This window comes from Gorilla gorilla, chromosome 13 (genome assembly GCF_029281585.2).
Source record: "Gorilla gorilla gorilla isolate KB3781 chromosome 13, NHGRI_mGorGor1-v2.1_pri, whole genome shotgun sequence".
Classification (NCBI taxonomy): domain Eukaryota; kingdom Metazoa; phylum Chordata; class Mammalia; order Primates; family Hominidae; genus Gorilla; species Gorilla gorilla.
The window spans coordinates 28,346,374-28,357,351 of record NC_073237.2 but is presented as its reverse complement, the minus strand read 5'-3'; the positions used below and the strand labels follow the sequence as shown (position 1 = coordinate 28,357,351).

At 51.2% G+C, this 10,978-nt stretch overlaps 1 protein-coding gene across 2 annotated transcripts; it reads right to left on the bottom strand.

Annotated features, from left to right (window-relative positions):
• Positions 1-3,601: 3,601 nt before the first annotated feature.
• On the bottom strand, positions 3,602-6,719 carry SIGMAR1 (sigma non-opioid intracellular receptor 1). 2 transcript variants are annotated; one of them, XM_004047968.5, is made up of 4 exons: positions 6,422-6,719; positions 6,095-6,295; positions 5,872-5,964; positions 3,602-4,733 (listed from the first exon to the last, which is right to left on the bottom strand). In XM_004047968.5, exons 1-4 carry the CDS (start codon positions 6,570-6,572, stop codon positions 4,507-4,509), a joined length of 672 nt encoding a protein of 223 aa, XP_004048016.1. In that variant the 5' UTR covers positions 6,573-6,719; the 3' UTR covers positions 3,602-4,506. The 2 variants fall into 2 exon arrangements, with proteins under 2 accessions (XP_004048016.1, XP_018888908.1); XM_019033363.4 differs by lacking the exon at positions 6,422-6,719 and having other exon boundaries at positions 6,142-6,193.
• Between the last annotated feature and the right edge of the window lie 4,259 nt (positions 6,720-10,978).

Genomic DNA, 10,978 nt, shown 5'->3' with positions numbered 1-10,978 from the left:
CCACAGCTTCCCCTGGCTGCTCAGAGGAGGTCCATGGACAAAGGTAGGTGGTCAGAGTCTTCCTAGAAAGGTAGGAATTGGCTTGGGGAAATTCCAGTTCTGAGTGTTTGGAGATCGCTTTGTAGGGTTTGGGTTGCGTGGTAAGGGGCTGGGCAGTCACTCCCCCAGCTCCCAAATCAATCAAGCAAAGTTAATCCACTTTTGGGGTCTGGGCCAGGAGGGCTACAACTGGGAAGGGCTGAGGGGAAGGAATATGCTTGACTGGGACTTGGTTTATCTGTCTTCATCTGTGAAAAGGAAAGGCTGCCTCTCATACCCGCAGTCTGGTCTTATATCTCACAGAGACGGAGACAGACCTAGACCTTCAGAGACCCATGCTTCATTCATCCAACACATATTTATTATCTATTTTTTTGCCAGGCACTGTTGGACACAGGAGCAAATAAAACAAAGTTCTTATTATAATGGTACGATTCTAAGTGGGGGAAATATACAGTGTGTCAGATAGTGGTAAGTACCATGGAGAAAAATGTAGCTGGGTTGGGGGGAACATAAAAGGGGGCATTAGTTACCTATTGCTGTGTAACAAATCACCCCATAATTTAGCAGCTTAAAACAAAAAACATTTATTTTCTCACAATTCTGTGGGTCTGGATGGTTCTGACTCATTGTCCTCTAAGGTGTTGTAGTAAAAAGGTTGGCCAGGGATGCAGTCATCTGAAGGCTTGACTGGAACTGGAGGATCTACTTCCAAGATGGCTCACTTGCATGGCCCTTGGCAGGGGGCCTGTTCCCCCTGCAATGTGAGCCTCTCCATAGGATTGCTTGTATGTCCTCTCAACATGGCAGTTGGTTTCCCCCAGAACGATCCAAGAGAGACTCTTTAGGCAGCAATGCTTTTTATGGCCTAGTCCTAGAAGTCACACACTGTTATTTATGCCACATTATTTGTGAAAGTACATAATTAAGTCTAGCCCACTCAAGGGGAAGGAATTTAGGCTTCATCTCTTGAAGGACAGAGCATCAAAAATTTTGTGAAGGTATTTAAAATCACCATGCAAGAGATACTATTATATAAGTGTTGAAGAACTCAGTGAGCAGGAATTGAAGGAGGGGAGGAAGAGAGCTATGACTACGTGGATACCTAGGGACGAGCACTACAGTCAGAATAGCAGGTACAAATATCCTGGGATAGAATTTTGCCTGATGTGTTGGAAGAAAAGCAAGGAGGCCACTGGGTTGGAATACGGGGGCTGAATGGGTGAGTGGTTGGAATGTCTGATCAGAGGAAACATGGGCCTTGTAAGGAGTGAAAGGACAGAATGAGATGGAAAGCCATTGGTTAGGTCTCAGCAGAGAGTGAAAGTCTGACTGGCTGCTGCGTGGAGAATCCTCCACACAGGATGCATGCGTGAAGATCAGTTAGGGGGCCATTGCAATAGTCTATAGGCAAGAGATGATGGTGTCTTAGACCAGGGTGGGGGCAGTGGAGGTGAGAAGACATGATTAGAGTCTGGATATATTCTGCAGATAAAAACAGTATTTGATGATGGATTGGATGTGCGACATGAGAGAAACAGATGTGTCCAAAATGACTCTGGGCAGCTGGGTAAATGGAGGTGCCCTTAATTCACAGTAAAGACTACAGGATGGTGGTGGTGTGGGGCTGGGAGAGAACTCGGTTTGCTTTGGATATCTCAAGTCTGAGATACCTATTAGACAGCCAAGTGGAGATGTTGAGTAGAGATGAAGGCAGTAAGATTTCCAACTCTGGTGCTCAGGGCAGAGATTTAGGCTGAGACAAAAATTTAGAAGTCAAGATATATAGATGGTAAAGTCACAGAATCACCTGGGAAGGGGTGTAAACAGAAGAGGTTTGAGGACTAAGCCCAAGAAAGTCAGAGAATGAGGAGATAGGAATCCAGTAGCTGGGTGCAGTGGCTCACACCTGTAATCCCAGCACTTTGTAAGGCCAACATGGGCGGATTACTTGAGGTCAGGAGTTTGAGACCAGCCTGGCCAACGTGGTGAAACTCTTGTCTCTACTGAAAAAAAAAAAAAAAAAAAGAAAAAAAAAATTCCAGTAAAGGAGGCAATTAAGGAGGAGTAGTGTCCCAAAAGCTAAGAGTGCCTTCAGAGTGATTACCCTGTGTCAAATGAAAGCTAAGAACTATGAAACGACCAACGGATTTAGCAGCAGAGATGGGGAGGGGCCTGGGAGCCTAGTCCTTTGTGGACGTTTGGGAGGAATGACAGGGCAAGCTGGGTCATCCCTGACATGTGGGCTCTGAGCCTAGAGGCAGAGCTGGGTTACAGAGTAGGAATCCCCCAGGAGGCATGGATTTGCAACCTGGGGTGAGTGGAGAGGAGCCAGCCAGGGCCTACTATGCCTGACACGGTGGTATTGGGGGTGAAGAGTCGGGTTCAGGTTGGCCAACTTACCTGGACTCCACATTCAGTCACAAATTGACTTTTGATGTTGTTTCTAAATGCAGTTATACATATAGTCTTTTGGATTTGTGTTCTTTAGAATGTTAACATATCTAATTTTTATAACCATGTTTCTTCCATTTTTAAAATACCAGGAATCCTGAGAAGCAGGAGTGATCTATGCCTTACCCTCAGAACAGGGCCAGGACGAGGGTGAGGCATGCTTGGTGTGTAAAATGCAGAAGTTAAGGCAAGAGCAGGGTCTTTGGGAATGAATGCATTTTAGGCACCTCTCTTGCCTTACCTGAGTCCAGGCCCTACCTACCTCACATACTGCCAGGTAGTGTGCCTGCCTTTCATTGTGGGAGCCTCCACATTAGTGGTGGGTCCTGGAGAAGGCAGACCATAGACTGGAGGAACTCCTGTTTTGGGTGGGGGCAGACACTACTCTGGGAGCCCAGAAAAAAAGCCGACTGAGAACAACTATGCCTTTCAGCTAAAAAGTGGGTGCACACTGCCACCCTGTGGTCATCCAGGGGAAGATTCTTAGGACTGTTCCCAGGATTGCACCGGCAGAGGTAAGGCCAAGACACACTCCAGGTCACCCTGCCCTGAATTTCTCAAATTATGGCATTCGCAGCTGTGTTGGAGGAAATCTTATTGAACATGTTGATCTCTGGCAATGGAGCTCAGTAGTCTGAGTTACTGACTCAAAGAGTGTCTTAGGTGATTCTAAGGCACACTCAAGTATATAGTGCCTACTAGTCAAAAGCGACTGTCTTGTCAGGCACGGTGGCTTGTTTCTGTTATCTCAGCTACTCTGGAGACTGAGGAAGGATCATTTGAGGCCAGGAGCTGGAGATCAGCCGGGGCAACATAGCAAGACCCCATCTCTAAAAAAAATTTAAAAAGCTAACCAGGCATGGTGGCATTTGCCTATAGTCCCAGCTACTCATAAGGCTAAGGCAGGAAAATTGTTTGGGACCACGAGTTCAAGGCTGCAGGGAGCTATGATCATGTCACTGTGCCACTGCACTCCAGCCTGGGCAACAGAGGAGACCCCACCTCTTAAAAAAAAAAAATCTACCATGAATCACACAGCAAGAGAGAGATCTTCCTGAGGTCCCCAGGAGTCAGAGGCTTTTTCCGGCTGCTCAGACACACAAAAAGATGGAACAGATCAACAAATCTTTATTAATAGAAACAGACAGATGGACAGAGAATGCAGCAGGGGCTGTCTGAAAACTGTGATGTGTGTGTGTGTGTGTGTATGTGTTGTGTGTGTGTAAAAGGCCTTCTTCAGGCCAGGAAGGGCCCCTTGGAATTAGGCCCACCTGTCTAGATCCTCTCCTCAGTGGTGGGTCCTGGGCTGAAACCAGCTTCCACATCATACCCCCAAAGGAAGAATGGGGGTCTTTCTGGAATGGAAGACGCTGACTTCAAGCATTCTTCAAATTACTCTCGTTCCCCAGCTGAGCTTGGTTGCTGAGGGGGTTGGGGACAAGCCACAGGGGCACTTGCATAGCAGGGGAGTAGAATGGGGATAAGGCATATGGTGAGGACAGGGGAGAAGGGGAAGGGCATCATAGCTGCAGGTGAAGGGGGCCTCCAAAAGGCAGCTCGTCTTCCCCCTCATCCCCTCAAATTGCTGCTGGGTTGAGGAGTCGGACTGAGGCAGTATAATACCCTCCCCCATCCTTAACTCCAGAACCCCGGTTCGGTGGGGAGGATGTGGGAAGCTGTGGAGCTATGGAAAGGCCTGAGTTAGTGAGTCAAGCTGTGATGTGTGTGTCTGAACACAACTGGCTCCCTTGGTATACCGGGGGGCTCCCTCTCCAGATGGGTGTGAGTGCATGGTCCTACTGTACACACAGGTCTCAGTATCTATATGTGTCTCATTTGTTCCCATGGGTCTCTGTGTTTGGATACATAAGCATGGATATCCCTGCTCATACAGCAGGAACTCAGGATCTGCATGGTGTATGTCCCTGTCTGTAAACATGGGCTCCAGCAAGTGGATATGTGCGGGCCTGCCCGCTCCTGTCCATCCACAGGTCTTCCTTCAGGCCTGGCTGGTCAAGGGTCCTGGCCGAAGAGGTAGGTGGTGAGCTCAAGCCGGAGGCCCCGAGCATAGGAGCGAAGAGTATAGAAGAGGGTGAGGAAGTCCTGGGTGCTGAAGACAGTGTCGGCCAGCGCGAAGGCCAGGGTGGATGGGATGACACCCCGGCCGTACTCCACCATCCATGTGTTTGGCCCCCACTCCACAGCTGTTGCCTCACCAGGCCCGTGCACTACCGTCTCCCCTGGGGGACAGGGAGCACCCAAGTGAAAAGCCAGCTCTGCCCTGCCCTTCCATGGCTGCTGCTTCCCTGGCCCATGGACTAACTAGGGGTGGGGAATGGAGAGGGAGCTTCAGAAAAACAAAAAGCCCTACCTCACTGGGCTAGCCCAGACGGCCACTCCTAAATGTTCTGTGGCATCATCTGACCCATGTCCTCTCTTTGGGGAAGCCATGGACGGCTACCTCGCTTGACCATGGACCCACTGTATGGAAGTCTGCACTCCCAAGCCTCACTCGAATCAAGCAGAAATTTAGCTAAACCTGGGCTGGGCTTGTAGCTAGGAAAGGGGTAGTTCCAGGACTTGTGAGGCTTTATCTGAAAAGTGTAGCTGTTCAACCACCATGCCTGCGATGCATACACCCAACCTCAAATATACTGGGAAGTCCAGTGCTCTATTTCTTAAGTAAATTGTTTCACTATTAAAAAAAAAAAAAAAAAAGGCGGGGGAGCGGCCGGGCGCGGTGGCTCACACCTGTAATCCCAGAACTTTGGGAGGCCGAGGCGGGTGGATCACGAGGTCAGGAGATTGAGACCATCCTGGCTGGTATGGTGAAACCCCGTCTCTACTAAAAATACAAAAAAAATTAGCCGGGCGTGGTGGCGGGCGCCTGTAGTCCCAGCTATTCGGGAGGCTGAGGCAGGAGAATGGCATGAACCCAGAAGTCGGAGCTTGCAGTGAGCCGAGATCGCGCCACTGCACGCCAGCCTGGGCGACTGAGCAAGACTCCATCTCAAAAAACAAACAAATGAACAAAAAGATAACTGTCTGTCTTGTCTTTTGGGGTATTGAGAGCATTTCTGATTACCCATTGTCTCCCCAACAGTTGTTGGAATACTGTCTGGGCAAAATTGTGCCTGGGCAGATAAAAATCAGACATGTTTAACAGGAAGTTGTTATGTTTTGTTTCCCCTTGACAGAGGAAAGCAAGAGTCCCTCAGCTCTGCCCCAACCAATCACCTGTGGCTTATGGGAGGGTGGAGGAAGGGAACCATGAGGAGGGCCCCCCCAACACACTCCTTTTCCATGCCATGCTCCCCGCAATTGTGGGCACCCCCCGCGTGAAGGGACCCACTTCTCTGACAGAGCCTTCTTACCCACCTGGGTAGAAGACCTCACTTTTGGTGGTGCCCTCTCTCCACTGGTGGAAGGTGCCAGAGATGATGGTATCCGAGATCTCAGCCCAGTAGCGCCCTGAGTGACAATCGCACATGACACTATCAGGGTATTCGCGCCATTGCATGGCCCAGCCAAACATCAGAAAGGAGGGCATGGGCCCCTTTACAACCCCAGCCTCCCAGTCCGGCCCGCCGCTAGCACTGACCCGAGTGGCCGCGGGAGCCCAAGGCGGTGCCGAAGAGCAGCACATACTCGGACAGCGAGGCGTGCAGAAGGCACATGGCGCCCATCCAGCCACCCGCATTCACGAACACCCACTGCAGCTCCTCGTCGGGCAGCACGTGGCCTGGGTGCAGCCGCCGCAGCTCCACGATCAGCCGAGAGAAGGCCAGCTCGTGGTCCAGCCCTGGCGGAGGCAGAGGGGCGGCGGAGTCAGGGCTGGCACCGGTCCTAGGTCCGGGGATGGCGCCTTCGGAACCCTAGGCTCCGCTCCCAGGCCGGCCGCTCCCCTCCCTGCCCTCTGCCTGCTCACCAGCGTACTGCCGCGCCAACTGCGCTATCTCTTCGCGCTGGAAGACGAAGCTCTGCGTACCCAGCCAGAGCCAGACGACCTGGGTCAGCACCGCTGCGACAGCCAGGAGCAGCGCGGCCCACGCCCACCGCCGGCCCACGGCCCACTGCATCCCGGCGGGCGGTCTGGCACGGCGCAGCTCAGGAGGGAGCCGGGGCCTGAGGCTTTGCGCTCACGGCCTCGGAGCCCGCCGGCTGCCCACGAAGCGCTCCCCCGCCACCGCCGTGGTACGGCTCGCACTGACCAATCGGAGCGGCCCGGGCACCTTGGCACCGCCCCTTCGGTTGAACCATTTCCTCGGGGGGAGCACGGAGGAGTGGGGCGGTGCCGCGCAAGGGAGGCAAGGGGGCGGGGCCAAGTCGCCCGGCGGCAGATGTCAGGGTCTTCAGGCGAGGTCTGACCTAGCGCCACTCTCCATACGGATAGGTGTGGGGATAGTGAGACCCAGAATGGACGGGCTCGCCCGAGCTCACTGGCTGGTGAAGCAGACGAGCCCGGAAGTGAAGCCTTCTGGGACTCAACGATTGTTAAGGCCCGCCTTTACCAGGACTGAAGCGGAGAGGAGGCAGTTGAAGCTGGGAGCCCCAGGGTGGGCATTCCAGAGGCGGTGACACCGGAGCAGTGTCTTTAAGAGCTCGCAGAAGGGGCATGCCAGCCCACAGGGACCAGCCCCTAGAGCAAAGGCCTCCGAGGAGAGACAGCTTGGGGTCCTCAGGGGCCTACATTTCCTTCTCTGTTCTGCAGGACAAAATGTGCGAGGAGGCCTTGTAAACAAGCTGAGGGTTATCAGCAAGGCAGGAAGGGGATTAGATTTTGCCACCGAGTGGCACAGGACTGTCGAGTGGAGGGGAGCAAGATGAGTCAGGGAGACCATGACTGTGGGCCAGGTAAGAGGGAAGGTCTGTGTCAGAGGAGATGGAAGAAAGAAATGAGCTTAACAACTCTGGAAATGGAGTTGGCAGGGCTTGATCTCTTCTTCCTGGAATACTCTTTCCCCCTTTATCCTATCCCCACTTTCCCCTTATTTGGCTAACATCCTTTGCATGTCTAGTGGGCAGTTGAGTGTCCAGGTCTCGAAGCTCAGCTCCAGTCTGGAGATGGAGCTGGGAGTTGTCATTCATTCAGATACTTCGTTGGCACTTGTATGTGCCAAGTTCTGTGGTGGCCATTAGGGATATGGCTAGAAACAATGGTCCTACTCCCCAGCTTAGAGATCTCACTGGAGAGTCTACAGAAAACCTCTAAGAATGGATGATATCTCACAGGGAGAGAGAATAGAGTAAGATAAGGCTAAAGACAGAGCCCTGGAGAGCACCAACAGCAAAGGGTAGGCAGAGGAAGAAGAAAGCAAAAAGGAAAAGAAACAAAAGAGAAAAGAGGTAGCATTGTGCAGTGATTAAGAAATAAACTCTGGAGCTGGACTGCCTGAGTTCAAAGCCTGGCTCCTGCTACCTACTAGTTGTCTGATCTTGGGCAGTTTACTTAAAATCTCTGTAACTTAGTTTTCTTACCTGTAAAATGGAATAGAGATAAGTACCTACCTCATAGTAGATATCTTCATTGTGATGAGATTAGATGGGTTAATATTTAAAAAGCAGTTAGTGCCTCACATGGTGAGAATTTTATGTGATGGTTATATATATAAAACATAAAGGAACTGGAAAAAAGTAGCCTCATACGTTTTTGACCTTAAAGAAAGAAACTGAGGCCGGGCGAGGTGGCTCATACCTGTAATCCCAACACTTTGGGAGGCTGAGGCAGACGGAACACTTGAGTCCAGGTATTCGAGACCAGCCTTGGCAACATGGTGAAACCCCATCTCTGCAAAAAGTACAAAAATTAGTCAGGAGTGGGGGCACACACCTGTAGTCCCAGCTACTCAGGAGGCTGAAGTGGGAGGACCACTTGAGCCTGGGAAGTGGAGGTTGCAGTGAGCCAACCGAGCGAGACTCTGCCTCAAAAAAAAAAAAAAGAAAAAAAAGGGCCGGGCACAGTGGCACACACCTGTAGTCCCAGCACTTTGGGAGGCCAAGGTGGGCAGGCAGATTTCCTGAGCTCAGAAGTTCGAGACCACCCTGGGCAACATGGTGAAACCTCGTCTCTACTAAAATACAAAAAATTAGCCGGGCGTGGTGGCAGGTGCCTGTAGTCCCAGCTACTCGGGAGGCTGAAGCAGAAGAATCACTTGAACCCAGAAGGTGGATGTTGCAATGAGCCAAGATCGTGCCACTGCACTCCAGCCTGGACAACAGAGGGAGACCCTGTCTCCAAAAAAAAAAAAAAAAAAAGAAAAGAAAAAGGGGCCGGGCACTGTGGCTCACACCTGTAATCCCAGCACTTTGGGAGGCCGAGGCGGGTGGATCACCTGAGGTTGGGAGTTTGAGACCAGCCTAACCAACATGCAGAAACCCTGTCTCTACTAAAAATACAAAATTAGCTGGGCGTGGTGGCGCATGCTTGTAATCCCAGCTACTCGGGAGGCTGAGGCAGGAGAATCACTTGAACCCAGGAGGCGGAGGTTGCGGTGAGCCGAGATCACGCCATTGCACTCCAGCCTCAGTGTGAAACAGCGAAACTCCGTCTCAAAAAAAAACAAAACAGGCTGGGCGCGGTGGCTCACGCCTGTAATCCCAGCACTTTGGGAGGCCGAGGCAGGTGGATCACGTGGTCAGGAGTTCGAGACCAGCCTGACCAGCATGGTGAAACCCCATCTCTACTAAAAAATACAAAAATTAGCCGGGCGCGGTGGCGCGTGCCACCCACTTGGCCCAGCTACTTGGGGGGCTGAGGCAGGAGAATCGTTTGAACCCGGGAGGTGGAGGTTGCAGTGAGCGGAGATTGCACCATTGCACTCCAGCCTGGGCGACAGAGTGAGACTCTGTCTCAAAAAAGAAAAACACACAAACAAAAACAACAGTGAGGAAAAAAAAAAAAGCTGAGGCAAAATTAATATAGAGAGTTTATTTGGGCCAAGGTAGAGAACGACTGCTCGGGACACTCTTCCAAGTTGCCTTGGGGAATGTTGATACAAGCATTTTTTATTTTTATAAGTGGTTTTTATTTTTATTTTTTATTTTCTTGGAGATGGATTCTTACTCTGTTGCCTAGGCTGGAATGCAGTGGTGCAATCTTGGCTCACTGCAACTCCCGCCTCCCAGGTTCAAGCTATCCTCCTCCCTCAGCCTCCCAAGTAGCTGGGACCACAGGTGTGCACCACCATGCCTGGCTAATTTTTGTAGTTTTAGTGGAGACAGGTTTTTGCCATGTTGGCCAGGCTGGTCTCTAACTCCTGACCTCAGGTGATCCACCCTCCTCGGCCTCCCAAAGTGTGGGATTACAGGTGTGAGCCACTGCACCTGGCCACTTTATTTTAACTTAATTTTATTTTATTTTTTTTGGGACGGTGTCTCCACTGTCGCCCAGGCTGGAGTGCAGTGGCGCAATCTCGGCTCACTGCAACCTCTGCCTCCCAGTTCAAGAAATTCTCCTGCCTCAGCCTCCCGAGTAGCTGGGACTACAGGCACCTGCCACCACATCCAGCTAATTTTTTTGTATTTTTAGTAGAGATGGGGTTTCACCATGTTGGCCAGGCTGGTCTTGAACTCTGACCTCGTGATTTGCCCGCCTCGGCCTCCCAAAGTGCTGGGATTATAGGCGTGAGCCACCGCGCCCGGCCTATTTTTATTTTTTGAGACCGGATCTTGCTCTGTTACCTAGGCTGGAGTTCAGTGGCACGATCACAGCTCATTGCAGCCTTGACCTCTTGGGCTCAAGGGATCATCCTGCCTTGGCCTCCCAAAGTGCTGGAATTACAGGTATGAACCATCATGCCCAGCCACAAGCAAGTTTTTAAAGGCAAAAGAGGACAAGGAGTGGGCTGACACAAAATTGTTTAACAGGAATTCTCATTGGCTTACAGAAACAACATTGATTAGTGATTGGCTATACCTTGTTGAACTATAGGGTATGAGTTATGGTGTCTAGACTATGGCATTTTATGGCTATGTGGTATCAATTTAGAGCCCACATAGCAAGTGGCTTCAAGGGGTAATTATTTGGCTCCATGGGGGTGGGGGAAGGTGAGATATGACTGCTATTACATGCTGTCACTTTTTTTTTTTTTTTTGAGATTGAGTCATACTCTGTCGCCCAGGCTGGAGTGCAGTGGCGCAATCTCGGCTCACTGCAACCTCTGCCTCCCGGGTTGAAGCGATTCTCCTGCCTCCGCCACCCGAGTAGCTGGAATTACAGGCACCTGCCACTATGCTCAGCTTTTTGTATTTTTAGTAGTGACAGGGTTTCACCATAATGGCCAGGCTGGTCTCAAACTCCTGACCTCAAGTGATCCCGCCCGCCTTGGTTTCCCAGTGTGCTGGGATTACAAGCGTGAGCCACTGCACCCGGCCTTTTTTTTTCTTTTTAAAATTATTATTATTATTTTGAGACGGAGTCTCTTGCACTGTCGCCGGGGCTGGAGTGCAGTGGCATGATCCTGGCTCACTGCAACCTCTGCCTCCC

Bases quoted from the DNA above. Each gene is read 5' to 3' on its own strand.
- SIGMAR1 (XM_004047968.5), bottom strand. From the start codon at position 6,572: ATGCAGTGGGCCGTGGGCCGGCGGTGGGCGTGGGCCGCGCTGCTCCTG. The intron at 6,296-6,421 runs GTGAGCAGGCAG...TGCCTCCGCCAG, and splicing joins GTTGGCGCGGCAGTACGCTG to GGCTGGACCACGAGCTGGCC. The intron at 4,734-5,871 runs GTGGGTAAGAAG...CCTGTCCCCCAG, and splicing joins AAGTGAGGTCTTCTACCCAG to GGGAGACGGTAGTGCACGGG.